The sequence below is a fragment of the Colletotrichum gloeosporioides genome (genome assembly GCF_011800055.1).
Source record: "Colletotrichum gloeosporioides strain Lc1 chromosome Unknown consensus_66, whole genome shotgun sequence".
In the NCBI taxonomy this organism is placed as follows: Eukaryota; Fungi; Ascomycota; class Sordariomycetes; order Glomerellales; family Glomerellaceae; genus Colletotrichum; species Colletotrichum gloeosporioides.
In genome coordinates, this window is record NW_025544711.1 from 55589 (window position 1) to 70106 (window position 14518).

The 14518-nt window shown below is 50.2% G+C and overlaps 6 protein-coding genes across 6 annotated transcripts; 3 read left to right on the forward strand and 3 right to left on the reverse strand.

Moving 5' to 3' along the window:
* Nucleotides 1-332: 332 nt before the first annotated feature.
* GCG54_00014667 (uncharacterized protein) lies at nt 333-839 on the reverse strand (the record flags this gene model as incomplete). Its single annotated transcript, XM_045414490.1, has 2 exons — nt 333-621; nt 682-839. The coding sequence occupies 2 exons, from the start codon at nt 837-839 to the stop codon at nt 333-335; spliced, it is 447 nt and encodes a 148-aa protein (XP_045260612.1).
* Nucleotides 840-2388: 1549 nt separating this feature from the next.
* Nucleotides 2389-4208, reverse strand: GCG54_00014668 (uncharacterized protein; the record flags this gene model as incomplete). Its single annotated transcript, XM_045414491.1, has 5 exons — nt 2389-2737; nt 2804-3008; nt 3068-3130; nt 3185-3790; nt 3842-4208. 5 exons carry the CDS (start codon nt 4206-4208, stop codon nt 2389-2391), a joined length of 1590 nt encoding a protein of 529 aa, XP_045260613.1.
* A 1152-nt stretch (nt 4209-5360) lies between these two features.
* Nucleotides 5361-7002, forward strand: GCG54_00014669 (uncharacterized protein; the record flags this gene model as incomplete). The annotated part of the gene is made up of 2 exons (XM_045414492.1): nt 5361-5869; nt 5925-7002. 2 exons carry the CDS (start codon nt 5361-5363, stop codon nt 7000-7002), a joined length of 1587 nt encoding a protein of 528 aa, XP_045260614.1.
* Nucleotides 7003-7881: 879 nt separating this feature from the next.
* On the forward strand, nt 7882-9033 carry GCG54_00014670 (uncharacterized protein; the record flags this gene model as incomplete). Its single annotated transcript, XM_045414493.1, has 3 exons — nt 7882-8261; nt 8320-8629; nt 8692-9033. Coding segments are annotated over 3 exons (1032 nt in total), but the record flags the coding sequence as incomplete, so codon positions are not given.
* Nucleotides 9034-9803: 770 nt separating this feature from the next.
* Nucleotides 9804-11490, forward strand: GCG54_00014671 (uncharacterized protein; the record flags this gene model as incomplete). The annotated part of the gene is made up of 4 exons (XM_045414494.1): nt 9804-9843; nt 9911-10465; nt 10519-10936; nt 10992-11490. The coding sequence occupies 4 exons, from the start codon at nt 9804-9806 to the stop codon at nt 11488-11490; spliced, it is 1512 nt and encodes a 503-aa protein (XP_045260616.1).
* A 134-nt stretch (nt 11491-11624) lies between these two features.
* Nucleotides 11625-13117, reverse strand: GCG54_00014672 (putative flavin-containing monoamine oxidase A; the record flags this gene model as incomplete). Its single annotated transcript, XM_045414495.1, has 3 exons — nt 11625-12382; nt 12435-12735; nt 12800-13117. 3 exons carry the CDS (start codon nt 13115-13117, stop codon nt 11625-11627), a joined length of 1377 nt encoding a protein of 458 aa, XP_045260617.1.
* Nucleotides 13118-14518: the final 1401 nt, after the last annotated feature.

Sequence of the window (14518 nt, forward strand, 5' to 3'; positions counted from 1 at the left end):
ATATAATGCAATGCAGAGTCTGCACATACGGCCTGTCTCAAAAGAGACGACGCAAGTTCTTAACTGTGTTGAAATGTTGGCTTCAACGGCGTGACGAATGATGATCATCTTCCACAATTGAGGCGACTTAGTATGATCCATACAAATGGTTCAACATCCTCAGATAAAGCAAGCACAGCAGTTTCTCCTCGGTAACATTGACACTGCACATGAGACGAACCGTTGACGCCGAGACCAGACGAAATCGCGAGTCGCCCAAAGTCGTACAAGCCAAAGAGTCAAATTTCTTTGATTGCTAAAAGTATTTACAACGAAAATTGTCCATTTGTCATTTAAGGGTTGGTGAGAGTGAATGCAATATCGCCTGTGCTTGCGCCACCAACACAGGTTGACTTGAAGCTGCCAGTCGGGCAAGTGGCGCGGGCCGCGCGAATGCAACCTTCCCAACGGCCCTTAGAAACATTGAGGGTAGCGCCAGAGCTGGTCGGGTTCAAGGTGAACTTGGCCGTGCCGGACACGCCGGTTGTGCTCTTCGGCGCACCGCCGCATTTTTGGATCGAACCCTGGATGCCACCGCAGATGGCGAGAGTAGCAACGTTCATGTCGTGGGTATCGATTTTGCTGCAATCTCGCGTTAGTCTGACAAGTCCCTGCTCAGGTTGTTGGAGAAGGAGTACTTACGCAGCCTTGTCGGTGCAAGTGGTGTCCTTGACAGCGGCAGGGTTGACGTCCTTGTTGGCGCGAATCTCCAGAGCGGCGTCGTTGAGAGTAGGGGCGGGGACAGCCATGGCGAGGCCAGAGAGGGCCAACAGGCTTGCGGCGAAAGTAGACACTAGCATATTGGGTTGTTTTGATTTAATGATTGAATACGGTTGAAAATAGAGTTATTTTGACAGAAGAAAGTGGAGTTGCAGCTTTGGGCCTGCCAAGAGTAGAATGAACAAACAAGATGGATTGGCACCTTCAGGCCAAGACTACGGGAGCACGCAAACTAATAAATCTGAAATCGGAATGTTGAGCCGGGTACTTTGTGTGGATGCAGGGCTGCCAGAGCATGATCGGCAGGCCCGTCTGATCGTGTGAAGTGGTGTTCCATCAAGGAATCGTCTGAGACGGGAACAGTTTCGACTGACCCTTTTTTGGACATGCGACGAACGATGGTTGCCGGTGGAGTTGGTGGTGAGCTGTCGCACTACCGAGTCGCTTATCCATTCACCCTAGCGATACGAGAGAATAAAACGGGCAGTATCCCCCTTTGCTGTCTCGAATCTTGCGCAAGTTTCGTGCTTTCCACCTTCACCCCGCCCGCTGGATCGCGCGGCCTCCATGTAGCGGGCAGGTGATTTGAGCGCACCAGCCATATAATGGCACGGCGTATTGCGTGGCTTTGCCCGGTTAAGCTTTGTCGGGCTCGCAGGTTTTGGTATTTACCACATGGTCGAGAAACTTCTCACGATGTTGTCTTATCAGAGTTCAATGTCATCACATGGTTCCGATGATTTGGAAATGATTAGGTTGTGAAGGCCGCGTCATTCATGCTCAGCCTCTTGGGACTGTCGTGAGCCGCGAGGGTATTCGCAAGTTTTCTCTACTTTCGGGACAGCTGCATTCGTCAACCAATACGACTGACCAGGCTCAGTAAATTCAATTAGGCCTTTTATTTTTTTTCCCTTTTTTTTTTTTTTNTTTTTTTTTTTTTCTTTTTCTTTTTTTAACTTCTGCCCTGTTATCTCTAGAGTCGGTGTGATGGCTAATAACGCTCTTTGAGAGAGATTAAGCCTTTGGTCACGTACTCAAGAGCCAGTGGACCATTTCATATACAATTACTTCGTCGCAGTTTAGTGCTTATTTGACACTAGCAATGAAACAAGCCGGGTACCAGTGAGACCATCGTGAGAGCGACTAAAGAAAGGCTTCAAGTCACATAACGTTGATGAGGGCACGCATCGCAAATGGTGACCAGTATCAATAAACATAAGTAGGCACTGTAGGTAGTCTTGGCAACAGACAGTATAGACATCATGACTATTGCCAATGAAAATCTATGAGACGACGCGCGGGTTGCTGTGAGTTATCTACTTGTGAACATCAAAGACGCTCTTGGCGAAGGATCCAAAGAGGAAGCCGCTTGAATTAAACAGTGCGTTTGACTTGATATGGTATCCTGAAGTCAAATGGGGCCTGGGAACTCAAGCCAGGCGCAACACATTTGCCTAATCCTTGGCCTCGGCACTTTCACGTATGAAATTGAGTTCAACAGTGTTCATCAAGTATCATGTGATTTGATATAGATGTTGCGTAATCGCGGGGTGCTCTTCTAGTTCTTTGTCCTTCCAAGACGCCCCGTCGGCAGCCAACATAGAGCACGTGGTCTCCCCCCCCCCCTCTTTAGTCGTTGTTTCCAGTTGCAACACCCCAGAAGTACCCGCACCAGCTGCCCAGGATCAGCGCGATCAGCGCAACGAAACAAGCCATGGAGATTACTCTGTTCTTGTGGCCATCTTCTTCATGGAACTTCCGCTTCTGCTCGTTCAAGATTTCTCCCCGAGCAATGCGAACCTTGCGCGACCACTGAAGATGTCCAAGATCAGTGAACTTGAGAGCCAGCAAGAACAAGCCGATGGATACGACGACTGAAATTCCGGCCAAGATGACATAGACAATAGTAACCTTGTCATAGGAGTTGTTGTCCGCGTCTTGGATTGCTCCGGTCACGATGCGGACGATGATGTTCATACTAAAGCTTGGTGAGTACCTATATTACGCCGAGGGGAAGTTGAATTTGGAGACTGATGGTACGTACGCATTGTTCATGGTGATTTTCAAAGAATAGGCTGAGCCAAAGACTGATGAGTCCCATACCGCAGTACGTGTGCTATCGATGATAGTGGCCGGGCCGAAGCAGTAGGCAAATGCAAAGACACCAAAACTCGCCGCAGTACCTGTCGTGTTGTTGGCAAAGCATACCAGTAACATGGAGGTGAATATGCCAACGCCACAGAATGCCACTATAAACCGATGTCAGCCTTCAAAAATATATCATTTCGGGCAGCGAAGGGTGACATACGGATAGAGATGCGCTGGTCGAAGACGTCCAAGAACACGCCGAGGAGGGGAACGACAAAGAAACCTGGTTTAATTAGCCTTGTGCAATTCTATAACTTCCAAGAAAGTTAATGCTTACCGGCATATTGAAGCGTCGCACTGTACCATCCAGCAGTGATAGAGCTGGTGCCGAATCGCTGCTCAGCCAGCTCTGTGGCATTCTGCAAGAACACTATAGCAGTACTGGTTTCAAAGAGGGAAAAGGCCATAACAGCCCAAAACGACCAAGGCAGTTCCAAAACCTTGCGTAACTGAAACTTCTTGGACTTCTCAGTGAGCTGCTCTCCAGTGGCTGGATCGCGGACGCCCTGGAACTTCTTATGGGCCACTTTCGTGAACCAGTAGAAGAACACAGTAACGACATTTGTAAAGAGATTCATGAACACCGCCACCCAGAAAACCCATGCAAAGTTCCCTGTTCGCTTGGCGATAATGTTCGCAGATGACTTTCCGGCAAATGCACCGATCTTGCCGATGCCCAGCTCAAAACCAAGCGTGGAAGCGAAACCGTTACTCGGAGCAAACCAGGACGAGAAGACCTTGTACTGTGCGACCTGTGTGGCGATGTCTCCCAGGGCGCGAACGACTCGACCGGCGACCATGAACTTGTAGGATCGTGTTTGGGCGGCCGCTGCGACGAGAATCGAACCGGCTGAGTAGATGAAGTTGCCGTACAACATGGCGCCTGTTCAGAGTTAGCATGTCCGTCTACAATCGCGCCAAGGGAAACGCCTACCAGCACCACCGATCCTATCCGTCACGATTCCACTGAGAAGCATCAGGGCCGTAACCATGAAGTCTTCGCTAGCCTCAAGCAGGGAAAACTGGGTGTTGCTAATACCCAGCTCCTTTTTGATGGTGCTCTTCATGGCCCCTGAGATGCCGGAACTCCATTGGGACCCGAAACCAATCGCCGTAACCAAGGCTATGGACGCAAACTTCCAGGTCCAGGGGACCTGAGTTTTTCTGGTGTCTTCGTCATCGCTTTGGTCAGCGGTTAATGTGTTGATCGCGATACCCGATTTTTCGTTTGCGTCGTCGGACGGGAGGGAGGCTGGGCGTGCTGTCTCAGCATCGCGGTCCAGGGGAGCGGTGGTGGCCATGTTGGCTGAACGAGAGGTTTGGGCTCCGACCGCACACAGCGACGTGAATGAAGGACGTTGGGAGTAGCACCCGTGACGCAAGATTGAAGTCTGTGAAGAACGGGATTTGAGGCGGGAGAGCTGATGCGACAGGACGCTATTTAACATGCAACCATCAGCTTTCAGCTTGGCTCAGCTTCGTGGTTGTGCCCCTCCAGATCATTCATATCAGATCCTTTCATCTGATAAGATAATTAAACCGAAGGTCCGAACATCCCTGGCTACACGTGGTTGACCAAAATTTACTCAGTGGACTGACCAAGGCAGATGGAAACTGTATCCCGGATAGTGTCACCAGGCTAGGCCGTCGGTCTAGAAGCACTTTACACCGCGCCATCCCGGACGAAGTGGGTGGGCGGAAGAATGCTGCCTCATCGGGTAATGACTCAAGTGACATGATTCGCAAAGACGGCAGACGTGGGAGAGTGCAACTTCAAAGGTTGCCGACATCATCTTTAAGGAACTAATTGTCTCAGAACCCTTGAAAATTCCCGAGGAAAAGATGAGAAGACGTCTAGGCTCTTACAACTTCGAGGCTTTCACGTGCCCGACAGATCACATGTATTCCACCAGCCGTCAAACATTCGTCTCTTCCTAAAGTCTTCACGATTAACAATTCGGTGGCGAGAAAATTCGATCAAGGGGTACGAATTCGGTCTGTCATGAAGTAGCATTCAAGGCAAAGCATTGAAGAACCGCCGAGTCTCTCACTGTGAGAGGATTCATGATCGACGGTACCCAGTCATTAAGTGGGTAATCCGTTAGTGGGAGTCCGGCGATACGAGGCCTACTGTCTCGGTCGTTAGTGGTTCGCCGAAACGTCGGACATCTGTAGGCGCTAGATGCGCGCGTGCAGAGTTCTCGACAGACGATCGAATTGCGCGTCTTGGCGGGAGGTTGAACTTTCAGGGTCCTTGACTAGTAAATGTTATTTTGCATGGTTCTTCACATTTACCCTGAGAAACGCCGGCGGGGCTGGCTGGCCATGTCGATATCGGAAGTGGACTGAGGTGTTGTTTATTATGATGGTCCCGTCTCCCGCGATCATCTCTGGCGCACGAGACCCTTTCAAAACAAGTCGCGTTTGGATCTCAACTTGACAATCTCAAAAGAATGTCCAAATCGCTGGAAAGATCGCGCTCCAGGACCCGAGGATATGGCTCCTGCTCCCCCCATCCTAGGGCCCGGTCCCCTTCTCCGGAAAAGCCAGTGTCATGGGCCGCCTTACCTCACAAAGGGCAGCTTGCCATGATCGTCTTCGCACGATTGGCGGAACCTTTGGCCGAAAGATCCTTGGCTTCTTTCTTATTTTTTCAGCTGCAATGGTTTGACCACACCCTCTCGGAAGCAACCATAGCAACTCAGGCCGGCGTTCTCACCTCCGCTTTCGCCGCTGCCCAGTGCGCGACCGGGATGTGGTGGGGCTACATCGCCGATAGCCCCCGATGCGGCCGGAAGAACGTCCTCATCATGGGCTTACTTGGTACATGCATGTCGTCTTTGGGTTTGGCTTTTTCTAGATCTTTTCTGGCGGCGCTCTTCTTCCGAGTCCTCGCTGGTGCCTTGAATGGCAATGTTGGCGTTCTACGGACGATGATATCAGAAGTTGTAGACGACAAAAGGTATGAAACCGGTTGAATTCGTTGAGATTTGAACCAACTAACGATTTTGACTTAGGTTACGGTCAAGAGCATTCCTTCTATTGCCAATGTGTTTCAATGTGGGAGTCATCGTAGGCCCTCTTCTCGGCGGCTTTCTCGCAGATCCTGTTACTTCACGTCCGGATCTTTTCGGCCCCGGCTCCCGGATCGGCGGCCCCGACGGTGTCCAATGGATGATGGAGTACCCTTACGCTCTTCCCTATCTCATGTCGGCGTCTTTCCTGTTTCTCGCTGCGATGGGAGTGATCCTCGGGTTGGACGAAACACATATCGCCCTTCGAGACAGCAGAGATCGTGGTCGGGAGATCGGTCGCTATATTTCCAGTTGTCTGAAGACCAAAGATGGGGTGGAATACACCCGTCTTGACCAAGATCTATTGTCAGATCGCCCCGTTGGGCGGGTTGCTGGTCGTACACACACCGAAGCTTCTAGCGAAGCCCCTCGCTCGATCTTCACTCATCAAGTTCTCCTTACACTTGCGCAAAACTTCCTCTGCACACTCCACACGTCGGCATACAACGCCATGCTTTTCATCATCTTGCCACTCGCGAGATCGAGAAACGTCGACAAGCACCTACCATTTCGATTCACTGGTGGTCTTGGTCTCACGTCACAACAAGTTGGTTTCGCGAACACCATTATTGGAATCGTTGGCCTTCCTCTTCAGATCCTGCTTTTCCCGCCAGTGAGTGGAAAGCTTGGAGCCACATCGTCTTACCGACTATTCCTTCCGTTCAGTCTGCTGGCCTACACCGCTATCCCATTTCTGTCACTTTTGCCCGGCAAGGGAGATATCTTTTGGGTGTGTTTGGCAGCTGTGCTAAGCTCGCAGGTGCTGTCCCGAACATTTGTTGGACCGGCCACTATCTTGTTGGTGAATGAGGCTGCTCCACCGGCTGCTTTGGGAACAGTGCATGGAATCGCTGCAAGCACATCAGCAGGCGCTCGTATGCTTGGTCCGGTGATCGGCGGCTTGGTCCTCAGTTGGGGCCTACAGACCAACGCCATTGGTATTCCGTTCTGGGGCCTCGGCGCCTTGGTTATTCTCAACTGGCTGCTAGTATGGGCTGTGAGAGTCAACCCTGGACGTTAAAGCAGATAATTGGTTGGTTGAGTGAGCGCAAAGTCAGGCGGCGGTCACTTCTTGCTCTTTACCTGCTGTCGTCAATTACAATGGCCAAGACTATGGCACCGAACACGATAGAATTTGGGAGAACAGAGTCTAGATCGTACACCTCGGATTCTTGGTATCGTCTTTCATTACTTAGTTGGGAATCTATATCTTCAGTGTCTTACATCAAGTGGTTACATAAATGGGGCGAGAAGCACTGCCTTGAACCGCCTATCGCGGGGCTTTGTGAACTTTTCCCGAATCTCAGAATCATGGGGAGATCAAAATGTGCATAGTGGGGTTTCACAGATGATACTACCAACAAAACCAACAAGCAGTGGGAAGGAGTCAGCGGTAACAGCAACACATATCATTGATAAAGGAGTTTGAGGGTGTCTGGTAGCTAAGCCTGTCATGACGGCCCGAGGTGGGATGACACCCACAGCGTCTTTTTAGTTTCGTGACGATAAGTGGCAGCCACTCATGTTCAAGATGTCTCATTGTAATGCCTCGAAACAGCTAGTGCGGGTATCTTCTAGACTTTCCGGGACATCTATCTCAGCAGCCGGGGTTTGCCCCGCGTGAACCCAACCCCGCTCATAACGTCAACACACTATCCCCACGTGAGACTCTGCCGGAAGCCCAATGCTGTTCACGTAGAGTTGCGCTAGTACTTCTGGTACGGTTAGGAGACATTTAATCAGATATAAAATCAACAGACGAACACATTCATTTATCAAACTTCTTTCTCAACCAAACTCGAATCAGCACTTCCCACTCTGCGAGACACTCGGTGGTCTTCTATAAAACAAGCTTCTTGAATAACCCCAAGTTATCTTCTGCGATATTGCATTCAAAGGACAGGATCCAATCATAATGGCCGCTGAAGTCTTGATGCCTGCAGCTCCACCAGCCGTGCTGGGACCGAAACTCAAGGAGCCAACGCGCCCCACGAATCGGTTACCCGATTTTCTAATCGACGGAGTGAGAGATGTTGAGAAAGTCGCTTTCGATCCAAAGAAACACCTGAACATCGTCGAACCAGAGCGCATCTTCACCATGCAGGAAATCGGGCTCGGCGGGAAGGGTATATCCCCGGTTGCAGCTTCTTCCCCATTCTCCATTTTTACTCCGGAAGCCGTGGCGCAAATGAGAGCAGAGATCTTCAGCGAGCCCGTTCTTCAAAGCTGCCAGTTCACCTCTGACTTTGCTAAGAACATGATCCGAGGATATGGACCTAAGTAACTAGGGGGAAATGGTGTCCGGTCAGTATGCTCGAGTACTAACTCGTCTTTTCAGACTTTGTCCCTTCATATTCGATGCTTGGAACAGCCCCGAAGTTCTCAACGCGGTCTCGAGGGTCGCCGGCGTGGACCTTGTCCCAGCCATAGAATATGAGGTCGGCCACGTCAACATCTCCATCAACGATGTCACGACTGAACTCACTGCGATCGAAAATAGCGACGACTCTTCCGCTTTTGCCTGGCACCTGGATAGCTATGCTTTCGTCTGCGTGACAATGCTTTCCGATTGCACTGGTATGATCGGAGGCGAGACGGCTATACGGACAGGCACAGGGGAGGTGATGAAAGTCCGCGGACCAGCGATGGTAAGTTGTTGTCCCTCAAAACAAAGTATACATACAGACTTTTGACAAGACGTTATCTTTAGGGCACTGGGGTTGTCATGCAGGGCCGCTACATTGAGCACCAGGCCCTCAAGGCCAAGGGTGGCCGCGAGCGTATCAGCATGGTCACTGCCTTTCGGCCCAAGAGTCCCCTGGTCAGAGACGAGACTGTCTTGACAGGCTCTCGCCCCATCAGCACTCGATCTGATCTTTACTATCAGTGGAGCCACTACCGTTTGGATGTGCTTGAAGAACGCTTCCGTGGTGGGGCGAAGAAGCTCCGAGAGCGGGAGCGTGCTGGCCGTGAATTCGACGTTGATGCAGCCAAGGAGTTTTTGACTCTCCAGAAGCAATTTTTGGAGGCTACTATTGCGGAGTTGGAGTAATGGGAGACTACGGGAGACTTCTCAAACCCTAGGTCGCGTGTGGCTTAGATGACTGGCAACATGTCCGAATCAAATGAGCTACGGGTCTAGTAGCTTAGTATCATATGTAGGATTAGGTAAATTGTACGCAATCCAATCACAGTCAACCAATCGTCGGTACTTTGCATTCACAGCAAGAATTTAATGCCTGAGATGCCCTGGCATGGTTAGTTGAGGGGGAATTGCTTTGGACGGAAGATATAGTGTGACGCACTTAATGTCGTTTGCTAGAACGTTCTGTTGCTGCGAAAGGAGATAGCCGAACCTCGGAGTCTTGTGCCCTGCGTCAATGAGATATTCATGACATACCATGACTGTGTGATAGGAAAAATTGACCCCGCAGGTATTGATGTAAGCCGCACATCCAAACAGTTCATCTAGTTGGCCACATCTTTAAACTGTGTTTGGGTTTTGGGCTCTCATTTGGATTGCCTTTTCGGGCATAGTACAAGATAACGCAGAGCATGCCGATCTCCGGAGAAAGGGCCGCGTAGATGCACTAACAGTGCCGCAAACCCTGGTGCTAAGACGCAGGCCAGCTGCCAACAGTGCGGGGAAGCGAGATAAGGTCCCCTCCCTGTCAGGTGGGTGGATGTGTTGTTGGGGCTCGACGGGTCTAAGCAACCCCGCTTCCTCGTTTGTCATCAGACATCACCTTTGCAAGGTCGTAAGCTCCTCAGCATTGGATGGTATCTTGAGATGAAGTCGTTCTGGATGTTCTGACAGATCTCATGGCCCGAAGAAAGAGGAAATACGTGCCCAAAGTCAAGGGTGAGTTTCGAGAAGATCCTTCAGGTGGTGATTACTGTCACTGGATTACTTGGCTGACATACGACAGGATGTTACGAATGCTCCCAACGCCGCATCGACTGTGATGGGACAAAACCTAATTGTATCAAATGTACAACACGGGGAATCCAGTGCAGTGGTTTCGGCCTGCAATACAAGTTCCTTGATGGCTTCTCTCGTAGATCGAAGTCCCAATCTCTTGGGAACCGGAGTGCGCTGCTGAAAGACGCACTCGCCCAATCGTCAACGAGTCTATCGTCGAGATTCCGATATCACAACCATCATGCTACTAACCCGGAACAACAAACATCTCATGATTCTTGGGAAGCCATCTATTGGGAGAGTTCTACAATGGATTTCTATGACACTGCCCAGCAAGACGCATTGATAGATGCTTGCTTACAGACGAGCCCACGAATTGACGATGACGGCTCCGACTCTGAGGTCTCGAACGATAGAGCTATCAAAGGAAAGGGGGATGTTGACAAAAGTGCATCCTCTTCAACAGTAACCGAGACTGAACTGGTCGTCAGGCCCCGCACACCGACTATCTTGCCAGGCTTAAGCATACTCGAGCCGTGGAAAGAGTTCCTGATAGCGCACTGTAAGACTCTATGGATACCATGGAGCCGTATTGATACTAACACGATCGAAAAGTCTCCAAATCCATCGCGCCAGAGATGGTTGTCATTGATGACTCCTTCAACGGTTGGCGGCATATGGTCCTTCCTCTTGCATGGACCAACGAGATGATAATGGACTCTGTTCTGGCTGTGTCAGCCTTCCACATTGCCGCAAAGACTGCTATTCAGTCTGAATTCGACCCGTACCGCCTTTACACGCGGGCAATCAATCAGCTTTTGAGTCGAAAGGATCTGGTGGACTGGGACAAGGAAACGAGACAATTTATTATTCTCGCAATCATGGTTCTGCTTGTTTCTGTGATGGTCAACGGGTTATCGGATTTTCCAATCGTTTTTCAGATGTTAGAATCGGCAATCCATGCAGTCGGTGGAGAGGATGTGATGAAGGACGGTGCGGAAATGGGTGGATTTCTTTTGCGGCAGATTCACAAGTAAGCCTCCCCGATAATCTACTCCACTGAGCATGTTACTGACACATTTGCACAGGATGAGAGTATATGCTGCACCGCTACTCAGCCAGGAGGCTGGAGTCGACGCCATCGTGTATCATGGGAAGGAAAGCTTCGATTGTCTGTACTACTACCACAGCTTATACCCTGATTATTGTTCTACGTTCGACCGCCTGGCGGACCTTCGCCAGCAGGCGTTCAATATCTACCTGAGCCGGGTTTTGGGAGAGAGTATCCTGAAATCATCGTCAGCAGAACTAATTAACTCGTACCAGAAAAGCCTAGAATCCTTACCTGAGGGATCCGTTGGCGAGCATTGTCTTGTCTGGCCGACCTTCATCGCCGCTCTGGAATGCCGCAATCGCGAGCAACAGGCATTCTTTGAGCATTTCTTGCTACGGCAATATCATCGTAACCAATTTTTGAACATCCTGAAGGCATTGGAGCTATTGAGACATATCTGGGACCAGACTGGAAGAGGGAACGAGACGAATTGGCCAGCACTGATTCCGAGCATGCGAGTTTTCATCATGTAGATATCTAAGGAGCTGGAATTGGATCGAGTAACTGGCAGCATTAGGATCTTTCAAATTGTAAATCGTAAATTTCTATTTTCTTTGAAAGAAACTCACAATCTCCCTAATCTCCATAGGCATCCAAATTGTGCTTCTTACAGATTCGCTCGCGTAGTACGCTGAACAGCGTCAACCACCTCCTTCGCACCCTGCTCCCCAGAACACAATGCCCCCTCCATGTACCCCTTCCATTCTGTAGAGTATTCAGTACCCACGAAATGAAGATTGCCAACGGGCTTGCCGTAGACATCAGCATACTCCGTGTAGTGTCCAATCTCCTGAATCGGAGCCAGCGCCCCCTTGCTATATTGCTCATGCTTCCAGATTTGGTCGAAGATTTCAATCGGACGGAAGACTTCCGAATCTTGTCCAACGTTGAAAGCCTTCGCAACTTGCTTTAAGACCACGTTACGACGCTCGTGGGGGTGAAGCTTAGACCATTCTTCACCAAACTTGCCGTTGACAAAGCAAGTCAGCGAGTAGAATCCCGTCTCATCGACACTGGTGTCGCGAGCCAAAGTGATTGGGCCAGTGTAGCTCATGAAGAAACCGTTGTATCCAAGGTCCCTCCACCATGGCTTGTCGTAGCATAGAATAGCCTTGTTGTAGTGACCAAGCCTTGAAGAATCGTTGACTTCACGGAGTCTTGAAGGCAAGGGTGGAAAGATGTTCAGGTCACGCATCATGGTGCTTGGAACGGATACAATGGCCTTTCTTCCGACGAAACGTTGGCCGTTGGTAGTGATCACGGTGACATGAGCCGATGTATTTTCGATCGACACAACGGGCGCGGAAAGATGAATGTTGCTGTGCCCTATCAGGTCGGCAATGCCATTTGCGATTTGCTGCGTGCCTATCGCCCATGGTCAGTCCGATTTCATGCTCTATGAGAATTGGGCACATACCTTTGTGCAAGCGCTGGTAGTTTCCACCAGTTTTGTCATCTGCACGAATCGAGAAGAGGCCTCTGTTCCGACGACAGTAGTCGATGAACCAAGCAGCAGACTCCTCCGTAGACTCTACACCATGCATGACTTTCGCCCAAAGATTGATCATGGCGATAGTCTTGGGAAGTGCACCTAGATTTCTCACGTATTGATCCAAAGACACGCTGTCATCGTCTCTTTTGGGAGTCTCTCCCTTCAGCGACTCGGCTTGGATGTGGTCTCGAACGAACTCCAGATTCTTCTTTTCTTCGGGAGTGAACTGCAACCGCGCAATCAGCCGTGCCCCGAACAATACCATGACGGTATGCTCGTCTTCCACTCACCTCGGGTGTGATGCCAAATGGAAACTCGATCCTCTCGTTCTCGGACACTTGCATGACTGCTTTCCCGACTAGTCGCTGTGCAACCATGGGAAGATTAAACTTTCGGATGTACTTGGTAATACGTGGTTGAGTGTTTTCATTGACCCAGGCAGCTCCAAGGTCAGCATATCCTCTGCCAGATGCCAAAGGCACGCTCCAGGTCTTTCCGCCAACGCGATTTCTCGCCTCGACAACGACGACAGATAGTCCTGCTTGCTGCGCAGAGTAGGCAGCCTGAAGACCGCTCAGGCCGGCACCAACAACGACGACGTCGAACATGTTGATCTTCGTTGATGAGCTGTTCTGGGGAAGCTGTGGAAATTGCGCTCTTGGAGTTGTGAGACAGGATAGTCAGCTATGGTAGAACCGAACAAGAGAATGTAAGGTAGAAATATGACGAGGTTGAATAAAAAGCTCTCTGGGCCCCCTCTTTTTATTTGGATTTTCCAAAACAACGAACACCTATGGTGCCGCAATGTCATTGTTCATCGGCTCGTTTGGCCCATGTTCAACCGAGGGGGGTGCCTTGTCGCGGCACTAGATGGAACCATGATCAGCCGAAACCAAATCTAAGCTACAAAAGCTCATAGCTCTTTAGGAGGAAGTCCACAATAGCTCATTGCCTATTTCAGAAATCAAAATGAGAGTCCAGATCATGACAGCCAATCCGAGGATGATACTTATGACTTGCTCCTCCAGTGTCATAAGTTGGCCATGCAGCAATGTGGGCTTTGAAGCGACCAGGAGCCTTTCCCAATGCGGTAATGAAAATGAGAGAACGACGCGGAGTTGAGATCAGCAGGGATGCGTCCCCTCACTTTAACTGCGAGTCCCCCCTTCCCCACATACCTCGACCCATACAGCTTCCGAAGATCGGGGGTTGGGTGAAGACCCTGATGTATTTAGAGGTCCGTCATGGGTTGGACATAGAGGAACAGTATCCAAGAATGCGAGGGACATGGCTAGGGCGCAATGCATCTGCACCCGCCGCTTAGATTGTACGTGGAGTAACCGTCTGGAGTGCGACTCCCGTCCTGCCAGTCTTGCCGACATGACAGGTGATGTACACCTATCCCACGGTGTTAAAGGTTAGCGTAGTACTTGCGGGGCTTCGTTATATGGAGAGCCCCGCAAGAACCGCACTAACCTTTAAGACTGTGGGATAGGTGTACCTCTGGCCTATGGCTAATGGTGCACCAATGACATGACTGTGATTGTCAAAAGGGCAGTAGCAGAAACTTCTAACTAGGCGTGAAAGAAAACGTGAAACATTTTTATGTCGATTCTAGCGCTTGTGCTTCGAGGTTACTGTTTCCAGTTCTGTCCCATCCCTTCGGATTTCACAGAACTTGACTTTCTCAATTGAAGATCACTATTTTCGTATTTTTTATTAGCGCCCACTCAAGACGATTCAATTGCCAACGTGAGGTCGAAAATGAAGACGTGTTTTGCTTCTAACGCTGACCTTGATGAGAGATGTCAATCAAGGTTTCTGAGTGCGTTCGATTGATTGCATGGGCGGTCCGAACCCTCAGTCTCGGTCCGAAATGTCACAACGCGAGACCGACAAGGGTGCTACTGAATAGCAGCACTCCTCTCGGCGATATAATGGGCTGCTCATAAGTTTGAAGGTCGCTGCGTCATTGGCTACCGTTGTCAAAGACCTTTTGTAGGCGACTC